The sequence below is a fragment of the Gekko japonicus genome, unplaced genomic scaffold (genome assembly GCF_001447785.1).
Source record: "Gekko japonicus isolate JY-2015 unplaced genomic scaffold, Gekko_japonicus_V1.1 scaffold364, whole genome shotgun sequence".
NCBI lineage: Eukaryota > Metazoa > Chordata > Lepidosauria > Squamata > Gekkonidae > Gekko > Gekko japonicus.
Genome location: NW_015172562.1, coordinates 723,439 through 736,666, shown reverse-complemented (window position 1 = coordinate 736,666; position 13,228 = coordinate 723,439). Strand labels below are relative to the sequence as shown.

Here is a 13,228-nt window from a genome sequence, read left to right as displayed (position 1 = left end):
AATAAAGCACTGTCATTACAAAGTCCCTCGGTCAGTTTCATGTGTGGGGATCCGTATCTGGCTGGTGGTTCCGGCGATTCCGAGGTTTCTTCTGGTCGTGCAGCTCCTTGGCCTTGAGCCCAGCCAGAGTCTCCTTGTGGCTGGAGGCCACGTGCCGCCAGTAGCCCTGGCAGTACTGGTTGATGAGTCCCATCTCGGGCTGGGTGAGCAGCTGCACCAGGTCGTGGTAGTGGGAGCTGAAGGTGCCGGGCAGGCCAGCTCGCATGGCTGCCGCGGAAGGGGCGGGAGCCTCCGACTGGAAAAGCACCGCATGGACGGTTTCGCTACTCAGTACGTGCAGCTGCACTTTGGCGACTGTGTGCTTGAAGTTGTTCTCAGTGGCCGTGCAGGAGTACAGGCCTCCATCGGAGAGCTGCAAGGATCGCAACAGCAGCCCCTGCTCTGTCCTCAGCACCCGTCCTTCTGTGCGCAGCTGGAGGAGAGAAAGGCCAGAGAGACACCCTTACCACAGTGGAGACGTTAGAGCACATTGTGGGGTGAAACAGAGCATACTTATTGTCAGTGACTTTTCTGGCTCTCACCCACCTGGCTTCTCTGTCCCTTCTTCCTGTTTCCTGTCATTCCTAGGCTCCACCCACTAAGTCTCTGTCCTGACTAGCAGCCATTGTGGTGAAGTGGTGCAGCCTCCGGAGCTGAGATGTGATTACCATTTAGGTCAGTCGGTTTCGCGGGGATGCTGAGAGCCACCACAGACCCGGCACTTCTGCCCTCTCTCCCCTCACACCCAAGCACACATCATATGAAAACTCATTACAAGACTTGCTCAGCTCCATGCCCACCACCACCGGCCAGGTGACCAGACCCCTAAAATTTTATCTGACTAGCCCCTCTTCTGCAAGGGCCTTGACCAAATGAGCTCTGGGGTTCCTCAGTTCCTCTGTTTTCATGGCACCTGAGCTTTTTGTGGGCCATGTCTTATGCGTGCTCGCTCAGGGAGTGCACAGTTCCCTGATGCCTTAAAACCAAGCCTTTGAGGGCTTTTGCTTATTTCCTTCCACCCTGGCCACCGGCGCAGGATGCCTTTGAGGGCTTTTGCTTATTTCCTTCCAGTGTAGGGTTACCAGGTCCACCCTGGCCACCGGCGCAGGACGGGAGAGTAGGGTTGCCAGATCCAGGTTGGGAAACTCCTGGAGATTTGGGGATGGAGTCTAGGGAGGACAGGGGCCTTAGGGGGTTACAATGCCTTTGGAGTCCACACTCCAAAGTAGCCATTTTCCCCAGGGGAATTGATCTCTGAAGTCGGGAGATGAGCTGGAATTCCAGGGGATCCCCAGGTCCGACCTGTCGGCATCCCTATTCCAGTGTCCAGAATTTGGACAAAAGTAGACAAACTTTGAAGGGGGCAGAGAAAAACTACACATAAAGTTTTTGTAAATAACAAAAGTGAATATGTAGCTCTAATACTGTAACTCGCAATGGGAGCAGGAGAATTATTACTCTTCTCTTCTTAAGGTGTTACCAACCACTGTCACTTTCCTGCGGCCTTCTCTCCCCTCTCCTTCTCCAAACTCCACACAGGGAATCCCAGCCCCGTCTGTATGCTGCTCACACCTCTTTCCTTCGGTCACTGTTGTCCTTCTGGAGCAGCCATTTGATGGAGGCCTGAGGAGAGCGTGGCTGGCACTCCAGAAAGGCTGTGCTTCCTTCCACCCCGTACTGGACAGCCTCTACTGTGTTCTTGCTGGCTGGAGGCGGGAAGACAGCATATGGGCACCAGATTAAAATGTGCTAAAGGGATGCTCAACGCTTACTGAGCAATATATTCCTAGCAGCGCCTACTCCTTTCCTATCACTGCCAAATTTATCCATCCAACTCACACGCCGGGGTAATCTATCAGCCCATTTTGTTCAGCATGTATATTATTAGGGTGTTTCCCAGTCACTGGGTTCTTCTATAATCTGTTTTTCAAAAGTATACATGGGGGGAAATGGAAAACAATCTTATGTCCATTGAATAATTTTCTTCATGAAAGTACTTCATTAAAGAGATAAAATCAGAGAGTAGCCATGTGGGTCAAGTCCAGTAGCACCCTAGAGACCAACAAGTTTTTCAGGATATAAACTTTTGAGAATCAAAGTTTCATCTGGTAGCTGGTATCTGATGAAAGGAGCATTGACTCTTGAAAGCTTATAGCCGCCCCCCCCCAATCTTGTTGATCTGTAGGGTGCTACTGGACTCAAATCTAACTGTTTAAAATAGCTTATTAAAACTTTGCTAAATATCATCTAGAAGCTTGACATTTTATGTTCAAAAGGCAGCTGAGATTCTTGAAAATTGATATTTTGCTGAATATGCAAGTTTCTTCACATGTGGAAATGCAGAAGACAACTCATCTTTGGTGTACTTATTAATCAAGGTATCCCACCCTCTCTTGACTTCCATTTGATCTTTCAATTAAGCCACAATGAGAGGAAGTGCAGTCCTAGAACCGATTTGTAGGCACAGGGCTAGGAGGTACAGAGCCAGTTGCTCACTGAGATCTTCAGTTCTGTTGCCAAGGAGTGATGCCATTTTCTGTTTCCTGTGCTGGAGGTGTGGCACTCACCATTGGAATTGTAGCCCCTGCACTGACGGATGGGGTTGCCATGCCGAACATCCTGACGTCTGCTTCGTCTGTGGTGAGAAAAGAAACAGCTGGATAATCAGCAGATGTCTTGTTGTTTCCCTTCCTTTTGTTCTGTAGAACACCGTGCCATAGACAGCAGTAGCACTAACATCATAAGATGATGAGCCTTTGCAGGTTCCATAACCCCCTATAATCCACTTAGTTAATTGCTTTTCAGGACTGTCCCCAGCTAATATATCCCGGAGTAATGCCAAACCAGTAACAGCAGTTTCAAGCCCTCCAGAAGATTCCTTCCTTTCTGTGATATATTTATTGTATACGTTACAATGGAACAATCTGCCTCCCCCCTCTGATATTTATGTGAGTTGGTTTAGTCTCATCCTTGCTGGGTTCTGTTTGTTGGTTTGAACTGTAGGGCTTTCCTACATTCTGATTATCCTTGCTTGTGTGTTCTGTTGCTTTGAGGTTTTTCCTGTTCTGCATTCATTTTGTTCCCTCTAGTGGTTGATTCAATATTACACCGCTTTATGTCCGGCATATCTCCCTGCAGATTTAAACTGCAAGATTTTAATGCCAGACATAAACTGATGTAATGTTGAATCGATCACCAGAGGGAGCAAAACACATGCAGAACAGAAAGACACCCCCCCAAAGCAACAGGAACACACAAGCAAGGAAAATCAGAATACGGAAAAGCCCATAGACTGCATGAGCACACTTGTCCTGAAACCAGTTGCTTTCATCTGTGTAACTTTTTGCTAATAAATGGATGTTGTTTTGAACACACACCCATCTTTGCTGTGTGAATCTAAGAGCAAGAACCTGAGTGAGTACTCTATTCTTGACCTGCAAGCAAAAGGGAACATTGCAGCTTCCAAGGATCTCTTCAGGTTAAGGCTTGAGCTACACAAGGAGAATGAAGTAGGAATGAGGTGGCAGAACAGAATATACTACTGCAGACTGCAGGTGGAGATGACATCTTTTAAGGTCCCCCTATGTAACAAAGCTTACAGCAAATAGAAAATTAATACTGCGAGAAAGATTCTAGTCCAGCCTTTTGCTTGCTGTGCTGATTTTCTATTTGCAAGCAGTTTCTAACATAAGGAGCAATCAAAACCACAGTCTTCCCAGCGGCAGCCAAATGTTTCTTCTGCCAGATCATTCTTCTGCATGTATAACCAGGCTTAACATTTCCCATCCACACAGCATAAATCCTTGTTAGACCACCTCAGAATGCTACTTCTGTTCAGCTAGTTTCTCAGAATGTTCCCTGTATCAAATTCAGTTAAGCCAGCCCCAAAGCTGACTTCTTCTAGAAATAACCCCACAGTGACTCCTGTAAGACCTTCCCAGAGCACTCTCAGCAAACAGCCTTGTACTAGAATGAACACCCAATCCTGCCATTCTCTCCTAGCCTCATGATACCTCTTGGAGGAAGCAGAGTATCTGGAGCAGGACTTGCCATCCCAGGCACAGTAGGGATCCCTGGCCAGGCAGCAGTCAGCGCAGGCTTCCCCGTACACATCACAGCGATGAAGAGCCAAGTGTGTCACCCCGATGGCTGAAGACACATAGAGCTGTTGCTGTTGGGGCAAAAAGGATATTCAGATCTCTGTGAAGATACAGATCTTCCTCCAACAATGTACCCAAAACAGGCTTATGATCACGGAGGTATTACATGACAGAGGGTGGGCAGAAAAGCTTCCTTGCCCAGTTAAGCCATAATGGCATTCCACCCATCATCCAGGATTGCCAAATCTCTTGGAATTACAACAGTTCTCCAGATTACAGAGATCAGATCCCCTGAAGAAAATGGAGGCATTGGAGGTGGCCTTTATGGCATCATGCCCCTCCCCCAAAGCCTGTCCTCTCCAGGCTCCACCCATACATCTCTCAGAATCTCCCAATTCAGAGTGGGCAAACCTATCATAACCATTTGCAGTGTGCCCACTACAACAACAGTCAATCGAGGGAAATATCAGAATGGATAAACTTTTTTTCATTTCTTATCTTTTCATGAAGAAGGCTATATTATTGACATTTAGTCAGAGAACACCCCTTTTACCAGCATGTTGAAAACTCACCCTTTTGGAAGAGATAGTCATGGTCTTGATGTGGACTGGAATCTACAAGGGAACCACATGATGGTAGTTAATGCAGGTCTAAAGGGATGGCTGCCCCTTCCACAGAGGAAAAGTCAGGCCTCCAGGTGGACAGCACAATTCTAAAGAAAAAATGACCTTTTTTTGTGACGAGCTGGGTCATGGGCCAGCAGTTCCAAAGATTACTGTGATAAAATGATGTTAGAATGTCGGAAGTATTTTATCTTAATAATTCCTGGAGCACTGTTATTATTCCTGTATTGTAGATAAAGGACTGCAGCTGAAAGAATGAAAGAATAGTGGTTTTCTTAATGCCAACAAGTGAACTAATGGTAAAGCCTGGTGGAAGTTTCACAGCTCATGATCCTAATTACTATACTACACCACTTCATATGCTTCATGGGCCAGTGTTATGCTGTAGGTTATCTGAAGGCTGTGCTCTGTTCTCAGGGCTTTTATCGTTATTTATTTAAGTTCTGTTTTTATCAGTTTCACTTGGAATTTTAATTTATTGTTTATTCTTTTTGTTCTTATCTGGCTTGCTTTCCTCCTTGACTTCCGTTTCCTCTTTTTCCTTGTTAATTGGGTTGGTGGAGATGTTTTCTCAGTAACAGAAAGTCCTAAGTGCTTGGCTGACGGCTGATTAATATTTTTTTAACTGTTATCTATTATTGGTAGTTAGGAGCTAGTGATTTATGTGTTCACTTTGGCAGCACATATATGAAAAATATGCTTCATGGAGGAGCAGTGATCCTGGAGAACTTAAACAGGAACCCAGCATAGCACCTTGAAGATGAATACAATTTATTCCAACATAAGCGTTTGCAGGCTTACCAAGTGGCGGCGGGGGATCCGCATGTCTTCACAGGATCCCTGCCGCGGGGACGGCGACACGCGTTGCACCACCGTCGCCAGGATGTGACGCAACGCGTCACTCTGGCAACGGGGCTGTTTGGAGTCCCGTAGCCAGAGTGACATGTAGCGTCACATCCTGGCGATGGCGGGTGCAACGCATGTCGCCGTCCCCGTGGCAGGGATCCTGTGAAGACATGCGGATCCCCCGCCGCCACTTGGTAAGCCTAAGCGTTTATGAGTCCGAGCTCACTTTAAGAGATGCATTCATCTGATGAAGTGATCTCTGACTCACAAAAGCTTATGTTGGAATAAATTTTGTTAGTTCTCAAGGCATCACTGGATTTAATTTTGCTGGGATGGGTTAGTACAGACTAACACAGAACTTAGGCTGAAGAACATAGGCTCTGCACAGTCTTACCTTGAACACCTCCACCTCTTCCAGCATCAGTTCCTCTGTTTCCATGTCATCTTTGGGCAGAACTATAACCTTCTGTACTGTGCCTTGATCTGCAACATAAGCAAGGGAACTTAGCATCACCTGAATCTTCTCTCCCCTTTCTCTCTCTGACTCTATTCCAGTCTGCCTTATGACATTTAAATGTTAGTATCAGCACTGCTAATATTCTTATAAAGCATCTATAAAAATCTGTTAGCTCACTCCTGTAAGAGACTGGGCCAAATCTCATGTTACATTTTCATAGATGAAGACCCATGCTCATGAATAAATATGCTTGTATTTTGCAGCATAAGAACAGATGCCCTGTGGTTTTGGTTTTCTTTGTCCTGGAAAACCAGTGAAGTGTCAGCCACCTGATATAATTTATTGGGGGGGAAAGACACAGAAAACAAATCCAAAACACTCCCTGTTGTAATTCCCTCCAGCTGTAGGATTTTGAAAGACATCTTCAGTAGGGATCCTTAACCAGGAAGAGGCAGTAAATTATTAAGAATTCTCTCATACTGCCTGTAGCTTTCTTAGATGCCCTATGCTAAGAGAGAATGGTTAACTGTTGGGTTGTTTGCTGGTTATACAGCTCTGACAAATGCCCGATATTGTCATATGCTATCTTGGCATGGCTGAACTGGCATTAACAAAATTCTCATACTGCACTTATGAGTTTGTACTTTTGCATGTGAAGTAGTACTATGAGAAGCAATTCTGTAACTGGGCATATGTAATGTGATCAGAAGAAAGCATGGACTTGCTGCGGCACTGAAAATACTATATTCACATGTCTGCTTTTAGTGTATGTAAAAACTGGAAATGGTCCTAATCCAAGGGAGTTTGTACATCTTCAGAAGATCTAGCTCTAGTTAGTTCCTGGGGAAGTGCCCCAGCTCTAGAAGGTAACACAGATGGTCTTGCAGTCAGGGCCAATTAATTAACTCAGCCAGGACAGAAATCCTCTCCTAGATTATCCATTTTTCTCTCTGTTCTGCCTTGCTGTGTTTGTGGGGTATGAGGTAGCATTCCAGTGTCCACTATGCACAGGAAGAAAACCTAGGGCTAGACTGCTTCTGCAGGAGCTGCCATTTGTGGCCACAGATGGAAATTAAGAAATTGCTGTCAGGACTCATAGGAGTCTGTATTCCTTCTCATCCTTCAAGTCACTCTATAAATCTCACTTCTTAGGCAGAAGTCACTCCTCATTGTCAAGTCTCCGTTGCCACTCAATTTTCTCCTTATCTCTATTATTCTTTTATCTGTCCTGTCCTCTCCTTTCATCATGCCTGTTGAATGTAGAATTGAAGTCCCCGGGGCTAATTTCCATATTTATGTTTTTGTTCCTGGGGGACAAGAACTGAATATAACAGCATATGCCCATTTTGTCAAATCTTAACAAGACGTACATGTGAGTTTTGATGCATGACCCTTTAAAACGATCATCAGCAGCAAATCAGAATGGACTGGGCCTCTGCTTCTGTGTGATGCACACCTTTAGGACTGACGAGAAATGTGTGTATCTTGTACTTGGGCATTAGTAATCAACTATTTTATTCACTTATTTTATTTTAAAAAAATATGTGCTGCCTTGCCTCCACCCAGGGACTCACGGTAGCTTACAATACTTCAAATACAGCTTAAATCATCCACCAAAATCCAATAGACTCAGTAGTATACAAAAGCTTCATGATGTGATCATTAATTCTTTTTATGTCCAACCTCCAAAACAGCCCCACAGTTCTCAGAGAAGGAAGCAGGGCCAGACATTAAATATCAGAAGTGCATTGTAGGAACAATCAGGGACAAAGGGAAACTTAGGGCTACCAGATGTCCTTTTTTTAGAGGACATGTCCCCCCCCGCTCTCTTTTTTGGGTGTCCATCATCCTCTTATGGGCTCTTTGAAAAAAACTGATGAAAATGTCCTCTTCTTGGGTTAGAAGGTTAGCAATATTCCTAGCTAGTAGCAATGATCACAGCTTATGTAGTGGGGGTATTTAAAATGAGATTTGTCATAGTGATCGCTTGTCTGAAGTAGTCAGTCAGTAAATATGTCTTCTTCTTCTTTTTTTCCCTACTGAAACTATATAAAAAATGAGGAACATTAGAGGAGGGGGAGGGGAGTATGTTTTCGATGCAAGCATACTCTCTGCCTGTGAAGCAGAAGAAGAAAAGGATAAGAAAACCCTGGTGATGGTCTGAATAACATCAGAGATGGGAAACAGAAGTAACCATATGTGAACCTTACAGGACAAAAGAGATCTGGTGTTTTTTTTTAAAGTGCATAAGGAATGTGCTTTATCCATATGTCATATCAATTTTGAGGCTGCGGTGGCTCAAGTGGTTAAGACACTGAACTGCAGGCTGTGGAAGGTCAGTAGTTCAGCAGTTCGAGACCCGAGTGCCGCATGACGGAGTGAGCTCCCGTCTCTAGTTCCAGCTCCTGCCAACCTAGCAGTTTGAAAGCAAGAAATTGCAAGTAGATAAATAGGGACCACTTCAGTGGGAAGGTAACAGCATTCCGTGCGCCTTGGTGTTTAGTCATGCTGGCCACATGACCATGGAAATGTCTTCGGACAGCGCTGGCTCTTCGGCTTGGAAATGGAGATGAGCACCGCAACCCTAGAGTCGGGAGCAAGGGAACCTTTACCTTTACCTTTTTTACATATCAATTTCAGGATGAAAGTTGCTTCTGTTCATGAGAAGTATATAGAGTAAGACCGTAAACAAAAGCATCAGCTAGTTAAAACATTCTTATGATATAAACAATCTTTTCTTTCAATATTATATGAAGCTTTTCTGGCATTTTAAGGCTTTCCTTTGTTGTATGTGTCATGATTTTAGCATCTGACACATTCGTTACATTAGCTGAGAGCTGATGGGGAATGCAAATGATGATAATATAGAAAATACAGTGATGTATGCTTGGAATGGCAATGGGTGAAGGTGTGTGTGTAAACAGCTGTCAAGTCACAGCCGATTCATGGTGAACCCAGCAAGGGGCTTTCAAGAGGTGGCTTGCCATTGCCTTCCTCTGCAGAGCCTTCCTTGGTGGTCTCCCTTCCAAATACCGACTCTGCTTAGCTTCTGAGATCTGAAAAGATTGGATTATACCATGCCACCTTCCCTCTCATGGGTGAAGATACCAGGCCCTAAATGTCACTTAAAAGTGGGAGTGTACTATTGGCCCCTGATCAAAACCAGGAGGCAAATCTTTAGATGGAGAGAGAAATAAAAGAGGAGACCAAAGGGGGAAATGTTGTAATAGTGAATGACTTCAACTACCTTCATAGTGGTTGGGCAAATATGTGCTTGAGTCATGCCACATAAACAAGCTTAAGAACATAAGAACATAAGAACATAAGAGACGCCAATGTTGGATCAGGCCAAAGGCCCATCCAGTCCAACACTCTGTGTCACACAGTGGCCAGAAATACCAGTGCCATCAGGAGGTCCAGCAGTGGGGCCAGGACATTAGAAGCCCTCCCACTGTTGACCCCCCCCCCAAGCACCAAGAAGACAGAGCATCATTTGCCCCAGAGCCCCTAGCTATACCTTGTGGCTAATAGCCACTGATGGACCTCTGCTCCATATGCTTATCTAATTCCCTTTTGAAGCCGTCCATGCTTGTAGCACCCACCACTTCCTGTGGCAGTGAATTCCATGTGTTAATCACTCTTTGGGTGAAGAAGTACTTCCTTTTATCCGTTCTAACCCGACCGCTCTGCAGTTTCATGGAGTGCCCACGAGTTCTTGTTTTAGAGCAGGTGGTTACAAAGCCAACCAGAGGTGTAGCAACTCTGACTTGGTTCTGAGTAGGTCTCGAGATCTAGTGCAAGATGTAAAGTTTGTTGCATTAACAACAGAGTTGACTGGGAACAGTGACCACAATTCTGTCAGTTCAGCATTCACGTCAAGAGAAAATTGTCCCCAAAGTCAAAACAATCACCTTTCACTTCAAAAGAGGAAACTTTGCTAAAATGAGGGGACTAGCCAGAAGGAAGTTTAAAGGGGAAAATTAAGAGAGTAAGCTCCAGGATGCCTGGAAACTATTTAAAACTATACTAATTGAGCCCCAGATAGAATGCATACCTCAAATCAGGAAAGGGACCACCAACTCTAAAAAAAAGATGCAACTGCGGTTAATGACTCAATTCAAGGAAGACACACAAGGCAAAAGGTTTCTTTTGAAAAACAGAAGGTGACCTGAAAGGAGCACAGGTTTCAGTATAATAAATGCAAGTTGATAATATGGTGAGGAAAAAGAGAATCTGAAGAGTGGATGGGCAAAATAATTCTTACTGTAAAAAAGAATCTTTTTTTACAGTAAGATCATCTTCGATCCTTCCTGTCATAGGAAGGGGAATATGATGGGAGCAGACGATAATGGAGGTGAACCACTGGCTGCTTTGGTGGTGCCGGCAGGAGCAATTTGGATTCTGGGACCATGGGCTAGGTTTTCTGGAGGACAGCCTACTAGCACACGATGGACTTCACCTGTCAAGGTCAGGGAAGAATGTGTTTGGCAGAAGCCTGGGGAGATTCATTAAGAGGGCTTTAAACTGACACCAAAATGGGAAAGAGACAACCAAAACAGGGATTTAAATGGAGAGCAGACACCCACCTGGGAAGGCCAGGTCTAACGGAGCCAAAGGTGCGGGGCTTCAGGTGTCTATGTACCAATGCCCAAAGCTTTGGCAATAAGAAGGAAGAGCTTGGGCTTCTAATGCAGACAGAGGGATATAATGTAGTAGGCATTACAGAGACTTGCTGGGATGATTTCCATGACTGGAATGTAGTAGTAGATGGATATGAGTTGTTCAAGAAAAACCAAAAGGGTCAAAGTGGAGGTGGAGTGGTGCTGCATGTGAGGAGAGGAGAGAAAGCAGACAAACAGTATTGTGGTTGGACTCTGCTACAAACCTTCTGACAAGGATAAGAAGGTGGATGCTCCCCTCCTTGAATCCAAACAACATGACCTGGTAGTTATGGGTGACTTCAACTTCCTTGATGTGTGCTGGGAGAAAAACTCTACAAAGCATCCAGAGTCACACATGTTCCCAACCTGTTTGGCGGACAACTTCTTTCATCAAATGGTGGAGGAAGCTATGAGGGGCTCAGCCATACTCGACTTAATATTGACCAACAGGCAAAGAGATGGTAGATGGGGTGAAGGTGGTGGGGACCTTAGGGGGAAGTGACCATGTCCTGCTAGAATTCCTTTTGCTGTAGGGGACCAAGGAAGTTTGTAGCCACACGTGTATGTTAGATTTCAGTAGAGCAGACTTTAATAAACTCAGAAGCATGATGAGAATCATTCCATGGGCAGAACTGCTGGAAGGGAAAGGAGTTCTCCTAAAACAAGAGGTCTTGCAAGCTCAAGCTATCACTATTCCAACAAGAAGGAAACATGGTAGGGAATCCAAGAAGCTGGGCATGGAACAGCAGTCACTACAGGTGTGGAGTGGGAAGTATTTGTGAATTTCCTACATTGTGCAGGGGGTTGGACTAGATGACCATGGAGATCCCTTCCAACTCTATGATTCTATGATTCTAATGTGGGTGAACAGAGAACTCCATGATGTGCTAAGGGAGAAAAAGGAAATGTTCAAGAAACGGAGGCAAGGACATACCTCTAAAGAAGAGTATCTGCGGGTTGCTAGGCACTGTAGGTCATCCATCAGAGAGGCCAAAGCTTACAGTGAGCTAAATCTGGCCAGGGAGGCTCGCTACAAAAAGAAACTCTTCTCCAGATATGTGAGGAGCAAACACAAGATAAAAGAGGTGATGGGCCCACTGTTGGGTGAAAATGGAGAAACTCTGACAGAGGACACAGAGAAAGCAGAAAGGCTTAATGCCTATTCTGCTTCAGCTTTTTCCCTGAAGAAGAGAATGGACTTATCTAGAGATGGTAGTAGGCAAGACACAGAGTCTGGGATGCTGATTGACATGGACAGAGAGGTAGTTGAGAAACACCTGGCTGCACTGAATAAGTACAAATCCCCTGGGTCAGATGGTATGCACTCAAGAGTGCTGAAAGAACTTTCCAGAGAACTTGCAAACCTTCCAGACCTCTTGGGGGATGGGAGGCGTGCCACAAGACAACTCAAGAAGAAGAAGAGATTGGATTTATACCCCGCCCTTCACTACCCAAAGGTGTCTCAGAGTGGCTTACAAACTCCTTTCCCTTCCCCTCCCCACAACAGACACCCTGTGAGGTAGGTGGGGCTGAGAGAACTCTTGACAGAAACTGCTCTTTTTCAAGGACAGCTGTGCCAGAGTTATGGCTTGCCCAAGGTTATCCAGCCAGGTGCAAGTGGAGGAGTGGGGAATCAAACCCGGTTCTCCCAGATTAGAGTCCGCGCACTTAACCACTACACCAAATTGGCTCCACTACACCAAACAGATATTATCCCTTCAAAAAGGGAGGAAGGGTGACCCAGGAAACTACAGGCCAGCCAGTCTGACTTCTGTCCCAGGGAAGATACTGGAGCAGATTTTAAAGGGATCAATCTGTGAGCATCTAAAGGACAACTTGGTGATCTGGGGAAGTCAGCATGGATTTGTCCCCAACAGGTCCTGCCAGACCAACCCAATTTCCCTCTTTGATCAAGTGACAAGCTTACTGGATCAAGGGAATGCTGTTGATGTTGTTTACCTGGATTTCAGTAAAGCTTATGACAGGGTTCCCCATGATGTTCTGATGGGTAAACCAGAGCATGGTGGACTGGACTGTAGGATAGTTAGGTGGACAGGGAACTGGTTGGAGAACCGCACTCAAAGGGTGCGTTCAGATGGGGCGTTTCAGCCGGCATAAACTGTACCGGTTGGAACCGGTGCAGTTTATGCCGGCTGAAACGCGATCACACTCACCTCCTGACTGTGCAGCACATCGCAATACACCCATCCACACACAGTGGGCGTCGGCGGTTTGTTTGTTGTTTTTTTAACTTAGTTTGCGCATGCGCATAGGCAGCCATCCACAGAATGGCGATCTTTCACGCATGCGCAAAAAAACCTGTCTTACATTTAAACTTTAAAGGTAAGGACTTACCTTTAAAGTTTAAAGAGCAAAGTAGCCTCCCTGAGGTCCCAGACGCCTCCAAAACGCAAAACTAAGGCCCTTTTATTTATTTTTTAAACAAACGCCAGGGCGAAGCTTTGTCCAAGTGCATTTTGCTGACCTTTAAAAAAAAAAATG

The 13,228-nt window shown here is 45.3% G+C and overlaps 1 protein-coding gene across 1 annotated transcript in view; it reads right to left on the bottom strand.

The window, feature by feature from the left end:
- Positions 1–13,228, bottom strand: part of SEMA3F (semaphorin 3F) — a 172,339-nt gene continuing 159,111 nt past the window's right edge. The window contains exons 14-19 of the mRNA XM_015421243.1: positions 6,003–6,091; positions 4,712–4,753; positions 4,053–4,210; positions 2,607–2,674; positions 1,612–1,745; positions 1–472 (exon numbers count right to left, since the gene is read on the bottom strand). Coding sequence (XP_015276729.1) covers positions 38–472; positions 1,612–1,745; positions 2,607–2,674; positions 4,053–4,210; positions 4,712–4,753; positions 6,003–6,091 — 926 coding nt within the window. The 3' untranslated portion in view covers positions 1–37. The remainder of the gene's footprint in view (positions 473–1,611; positions 1,746–2,606; positions 2,675–4,052; positions 4,211–4,711; positions 4,754–6,002; positions 6,092–13,228) is intronic.